We start from the raw sequence: 6,616 nt of genomic DNA, 5'->3' as shown, positions 1-6,616 counted from the left end.
CGTCACGCGGCCGGGAGGGCGGGGACCCCTGCCTAGCGCCCTGGGGCGGAGAGGCCGTGTCCACCGTCGCGGCGGCTCCTTTCCCTGCCCCGTCCAGTCCGGAGCTGCCCTCCGGGCTCGGACTGGCATCGGGCTACGGAGACGTCTCGCTGATCTTCAGGTCAGCACCTGCCCACCAGGGGGATGTGGGAGGGCGGGGGGCGTCCCGGGTGCAGTAGCTGCCCGCCCACGGGCGGTTTCGGCTCCGCGATGGACCCTAAGAGGCCCGGGCCGAGCGAGAGACAGACCAAGCAGCCAGCGGCCCTGAACCCAGACCAGAGGCTCTCAGCGCCTGCGCGCACTGCCCGGAAGCTCCCGACAGGCGCCGCTCGGACACCCCGGTCGTGACGTCACAGCGGCGCGCCGGGCGCGGAAGAGGACCCAGTTGTGACCGCGTCTCCTCAGGTCCTTGAGCCGGTCCCGACAGAGGAGCGATGGCCTTGAGGTTGCTGAGAGTGGTCCCCGCGTCTGCGTCGGCTCGGGGCCTGGCGGCGGCCGCCCACCCCGTGGTGAGGCGGCGAGCGGGGAGGAGGCGGGCGGGCGGCGGGTGGGGCTGGCCTGCCCTCCCGGCGCCGACCCTTCCTCTACCCGGGCCTCTGGGCAGCGGCTCCCGGGGTCACTCCGGGGAGCTCCCCTTGCCCCCAGCGTTTTTGGTCCTGAGTCGCGGCAGAGCTCATAGGGGCCGGGAGCTTCTCCAGGCAGGACGCTGGGGACGGTGGTGAATCGGCCGCCCGGCTGCCTTGGTGTGGGAGGTCAGCTTGCAGGTGCCTCGGTGCAGTTACGCGCCGGACGCACGAGCAGGTGTGGGTGAGCCGGGGGAGCCTGGGTGGTGTTTATCCACGGACGATCCTAGTGGCGCTGTCAAGCCCACTTAGGGTTCAGCCCTTGCTAGGCCCCGCGGGAATGTGACGTGGAGCAAAACCCGAAGAGAAGGCGTTTCGGTTAGATCAGAAAGGCTTAGGGGACTTCCAGGGTAGACCACTGGCAGGGTGACATCAACGCAGAGGGAACACAAGAAGCAAAAGAACTGAGGCCGGAAACCTTAGGAAACTTTTTTTTATAACCGCGGTTGTAGAATCGCTTCTTTCCTTGCTAATGCCTCCCACTGCATCCGTGTCAGATTGATTATAAAGGGACTTGCTTGATCTCCCTGCTAAAGATTCTCATCAAAGGATTGTGACTAGAACAGTGTAATAGTCTTGCTAAAAAGCTATATATGTGTTTTCAGGAGATGACTCAGGCCACCAAAGAGAAGAAATAGACAAGTGGTCACCTTTTTAATATTCAGTGTCATGGGAATTGTGTCAGTGGAAGTGAGGGACCCAGAATTAAGGGGGTGCTACTCTGCTGCAATGTGAGTACTGGACAGACCCCCTTGTAACAGTTTGTTCACTTCCTGGTACCCTCTACAGGGGATGTAGATGAATTTCAGTAAGTGCAAAGAAAAAGGAGGACGATGGAAAGGGAATACACCTTGTTACTTAAATAATAAAAGGAATTGGAGATGTGTCGTGAAAGATCTACTATTCTGTGTGATTCTAGAGAGCAGTAAATGGGACCAAGGATGGGAAATTGTAGAGAATTGTACCATAACTCTATAAAAAAGCACTTTCTAAAGATTTCAGTCAGTAAATGGCCGATGGCTTGATCACACATTACTGTGCACCTGCTTTGTGCCTCATCTGTGCTATGATCAAGCCGTGGCCACACAGGGAAGCTGTTTGCACATGGCTTGTAGGTAGCCTGGAGGAGAGAGTGGTTAATTTCTAGGATGCAGGGTATGATAAGATTAACACCCCCATATGCCCTTCATGTGCTGTTCCCTAGTCCACTTGGCATAAGTTTCACTGGACTTGCTGATCTTGCATTGCTCTTGCCCTTGGACTTTTGTGCTTACTGTTTCCTCTGCCTGAAAGACCCTCTTCCAGATGTCCACTTGACCAGTTCCCTTGGCACTTTCCAACCTTGGTTCAAATGTCACTCTTCCTTCAAAGGCTCCTTGGCCTCCCAGTATAGCCTACAGCCCGTCCCATACACTGTGCTGCCCTCCACAGTAATTATTTAATATGCTGTGTATGGTGGATGCCTGAGCAACACAAATTTGAACACATGGGTCCACTTCTTTGCTGATTTTTTTTTGGATAAGTACAGTATTATAAATGTATTTTCTCTTTATGATTTTCTGAATGTTTTCTCTAGCTTACTTTAAGAAAACAGTGTATAATACATATAACATACAAAATATGTGTTAATTGACTGTGTTATCAGTAAGGCTTCCTGTCAACAGTAGGGTATTAGTAAAGGTTTGGGGGAGTCAAAAGTTGTACATGAATTTTCAAGTGCACGGGGGCGGGGAGGTCAACACCCCAGCTCCTGCATTGTTCAGAGCTCAACTGTTACTACTTTTTTGTTTTGTTGTCCCGTTGAATCCTTTGGCTCATTTCCATATCTACGTTGTCTAGAAAACATGCTTTGCATTGTGTAGGCTCTTAATAAGTACTTGTTGAATGATTAAATAGGTGAGTGAGCATTTTGTCAAATGGTTTTGGCTATTTTTAATACTTTCAAAATAAGCTGTGCATTCCTGGTTTTCCTTATTTCAATAGTCCTCGCTGGTCCATACAACCTTTATATATTATATATGCCATATATATATATATATATATAGTGTTGCTTGCCTTTTGATTGTGTTTCTTCCTTGATGTGTGTGTTTTGTGTGTGTTGGTGGGGATAGACCATTTGGCCTTTGAGTGGAGAATAGACTGGATTTATTGGAGATAGGACATGAGGCAGGTATTGCACCATAGACGAGAGGCGTGAAGATGTCTGCAAAATCATTGCGGTGGGGATAGGGAGGAGACAGTTGGCTCCAGAGAGGTTTCAGAATTATCAGTAGGATTTTGTGAGTGATGATAGGGTTAGAGGAAGGTTGAGGATATCCAAGGTGATTCCCATGTGTGCTTGGATTTGCTTGGTACATTGCAGATAGGGAGCTGGGGAGGGAGAGCAGATTGAGGGGTTAGGGTATGTATGTTAAATTTCAGTTTTAAGCCTGTTAACTTTCAGGTATTTTCAGGACCACTAGATGGAGCTGTTTAAAGACAGGTAACCTGGTCCAGAGCTCAGGACAGAAGTCTGGCCTAGAAAAAGGCTCCATTCCCTTCCTCTCTATCTTCCCTTTCCTTCCTCCCTGCCTTTCTTCCTTCCATCCATCCATGCATGCATCCATCCATCCATCCAACTTCTATCGAACATGGTATGCATATTCTGTTCCAGGAACTGTTCTAGGCCCTGAGGATTTAGCAGTGAACAAAACAGACAGTCCCCCCATCCTTATGAAATTACACTGGGGTGGAGTAGGGAGACCGGTAATTAAACAAGTAAATAGGTAATTAAAATGTAGATGTTGGCATTTTTATCACCAAGGGTCTTCTTGGCGTTTTTACCTAATAGCTGCTGTTTCCTGTAGTAACCAGATGCTGTTGTGTTTTTCAGGGAGGAATTCATACAAGTGTACAGTGCAAACTACGGTATGGCCCTTTGGCCTACATACTTGGTGAAAGAACAACCAAAAGATTCACAGAACACAGCAAAGTGATAACTGTAGATGGCAATATATGTTCTGGAAAAGGCAAGCTTGCAAAAGAAATAGCAGAGAAATTAGGTATGGACTTCTGTCTCTGGAGTGCCTTCCTCCCAGCTGCATGGCTGCTTGTCTGAGTTTGATTTTACTTTAACATTGACTAGACAGAATTGGGCCCTGGGCAGGTGTTTCACATTTTTAAAGTGTATTAAAAGCTGTTTTAATGTATTAAGTTTAATGAAAAATTAAAAAACCATACTGGTTGTCAATTTGACTTGGAACTCTTTCTTGATAATTTGCTCTTACTTGAGCTTTGGAGCAGTCCTCTGAGTAGGGCAGTGATTACTGCTGTCACTCCCAGAGGGGTAAGAAGCTGCTGTCATGAGGCTGGTTGGTGCAGAGCCAGCTCTGAACCCTGTTCCTGTCGAGTACGACTGGCTGGTGCTCACTCATACGTGTGGGGCTCCCACAGTGCTGGGCCACCCTCCTTTTCAGGAGGATCTCCCCCGGGGGTGGGGAGGGTCTCCAGGGGACCTCGTCCTGCAGCTGTTCTGGACACATCATCCTCAGCATCATGTGCAAACACAGGTGTGAGGGTAACTTTGCCCAGGTTCTAAGCGACCAGCCTCTGCTATGTGTCTGGGGCTTGGTTTCTGTGAGACCCAGCTGCCCATGGAGGGCAGGTGAGGCACTCACATCTCGTTTCTTCTTCTCAGGCTTAAAGCACTTCCCAGAAGCGGGGGTGCATTATGCAGATAGCACCACAGGAGATGGGAGGGCCCTGGACATAGAGCTCAGTGGCAGCTGCAGCATAGAGAAGTTCTACGACGACCCGAAGAGTAACGATGGCAACAGCTACCGCCTGCAGTCCTGGCTGTACGCCAGCCGCCTGCTGCAGTACGCCGATGCTCTGGAGCACCTGCTGAGCACAGGTGGGCTCCCCGAGGCCGGCGGCCATGTGTGTGCCCTAGCCCCCTCTGGAGTCCCGCCATGTTCCATTGCCACTAATTAGAGCTTTTCTTTGAGGGTGTTGGATGAGGCAAGTTCTGTCTTCTTAATAAGATTATAAATTCTCCCACGATTCATGTCATTCCTGCTTCAGAGTAAAGTTTGCTTTCTGTTACTTCATTCCTGGGGACGGGGGTAGGATTGGTGGTTTTTGTAGGAAGTTTCTGTGCCGCTGCTCTAGGCTCCCCGGGGAGGTATCCACAGACGCAGGGAAGGAAGCGCTTTTAAGTGGCTGTGATGACGTGTAGTCCCAGGCTTGCGGTGGCGCTATTGTCACACACAGATGGGACACACAAAACAGGCTTGTTTCTGAGGGCCAGGTGTGGGCTGGGTTCACCATGTACCCACTGGGTAGTGCTTACCCTGGAGAAAGTGCAGAGGTGGGGCAGGCAGAGCACACAGGGCCCTGTGGGCCCGTGCAGTGTTTTAAGGGGGTGTGTTTCTGGAACCCAGCAAGAAACAGACAAGGGCCATTTGGGGCAGGTGCTGCCTAGAGTCTGGGAGACAGGCAGTAGGAGTCAGTGCGTAAAGTTAGCGCCGAACAGGGTCTGGTCCGGGGTGGTATGGGGGGTGGCAGCATCCTGGGGACCAGCAGTATGGGTTAAACTCGGCCCCTCCCCCAGAGCATGCTGGGGGCAACAGACACTACCGTGCTGTGCCAGAGAGCCCCGGCCTCGGAGGTGCTGAACATGCAGCCGGCAGCAGACAGCGTGTATGCGTGCCTGAGAGGAGGTGCAGATTGTCTAAGTGTTGTGTCTGCCTCCTGTGGCGGCGGTGGCCACACCGGGGCGGCTGTCTGTTAATGCAGTGAGCTCACTTACAGGCAGCTCAGCTGCCACCTGGGGGGGGATGCTTCATGGGTGGGAGAACAAGAAGGTCTTGCAACAAGGGCCCCCAGTAATGGATGGGACTGATTCACAGACCTGCGTTTAGGACCTACTGGCTCACACTCCAGCGGGCTCCGCGTGCACGGTGCATGCCCCAAGCTGCAGGACTCACTCTTCACCTAAATGTTTACACAGGAGTCTGGTTATTGTCTTGCTTTTCCGGAATTTTCTTAGTGATACTTTTCCTCAGGCAAATATAAGCCCTGATTTTGGTTAGTGTCGCTCCTGAGAAAAAAATGCAGTCTCCCTTTTGATGTTCTGTACCAGGACCTGGCTTGCAGGAGCTGCTTTGTCCTTGGAATTAATACTGAGACTTGCCTTACCCCAGCTTCTTTTGGAAGCATACTTCAACCCTATCTTAGGGCTCCCTATTTCTTAGGGTGAAAAAAGAGCACTTTAAGTGAAAACTTGCTTCTTTTTGTGTTCCATGAACTGTTGCACATTGTGTGAGTGCCTACCGTGGGCCAGGTGCATTCTAGGAGCCTGGGAGGAGTAAGCAAAGGCTGCTACTTCCTAGAACTGACACTGTGGTAGGGAGAGAAAGCGTAAACATGGGCATGTTCAGTGTTCTATCCAGTAGTGAGAGGCTCGAGGGGGTTTGCTGTGGGCCTGGGGCCATTCTTCCTGGTGAGGAGGTGGGGGAGGCCTCCATGCTGACACAGCAGGCCTGAGTGCAGGGACACCAGCCGGAGCTGGTGGGGATAGTGCACAGAGTCGCTGAGGTTACAGGAGGCTGCTGTGACGTGAGTGGGCTAGGAGTGGATGGGACAGGGTCAGAGAAGTGACCTGGGCAAGATGGCTTTCCCTCTGGAGGGGAGAGGGAGCCATCAGGAGCTGTGAGCAGAGGAGTAACGGGATTAGGATTCAGCTCTGAGAGTGCCCATCTGTTGTTGGGAGAGCAGCCGGGGTCAGGGGCAGAGGCTGGGCCTAGCTGGGGTCTGGGGCTGGGACTGGGACCTGGCCAAAAGTCAGGAGGCCTTCAGCAGTTGGGTTCAAGATGTGGTTGGGAGGAAGCTGGTGGTTCGCTGATGAGTGGGGCACGGGGCATGGGGGGAGAGTCTGGATGCTTCTGGGGTCTGGCTGAGAGGTCGGGCCAGGG

General features: G+C 52.0%; 1 protein-coding gene across 1 annotated transcript in view; it reads left to right on the top strand.

The window, feature by feature from the left end:
- Positions 1–378: 378 nt before the first annotated feature.
- LOC111161328 (NADH:ubiquinone oxidoreductase subunit A10) overlaps positions 379–6,616 on the top strand; it is a 51,632-nt gene continuing 45,394 nt past the window's right edge. The window contains exons 1-3 of the mRNA XM_022524960.1: positions 379–548; positions 3,535–3,703; positions 4,339–4,554. Of these exons, the coding sequence (XP_022380668.1) occupies positions 474–548; positions 3,535–3,703; positions 4,339–4,554 (460 nt within the window). The 5' untranslated portion in view covers positions 379–473. The remainder of the gene's footprint in view (positions 549–3,534; positions 3,704–4,338; positions 4,555–6,616) is intronic.

The sequence above is a fragment of the Enhydra lutris genome, unplaced genomic scaffold, assembly GCF_002288905.1.
Source record: "Enhydra lutris kenyoni isolate GAN:26980312 unplaced genomic scaffold, ASM228890v2 scaffoldscaffold1, whole genome shotgun sequence".
In the NCBI taxonomy this organism is placed as follows: domain Eukaryota; kingdom Metazoa; phylum Chordata; class Mammalia; order Carnivora; family Mustelidae; genus Enhydra; species Enhydra lutris.
This window is presented reverse-complemented; position numbering and strand designations above follow the sequence as displayed.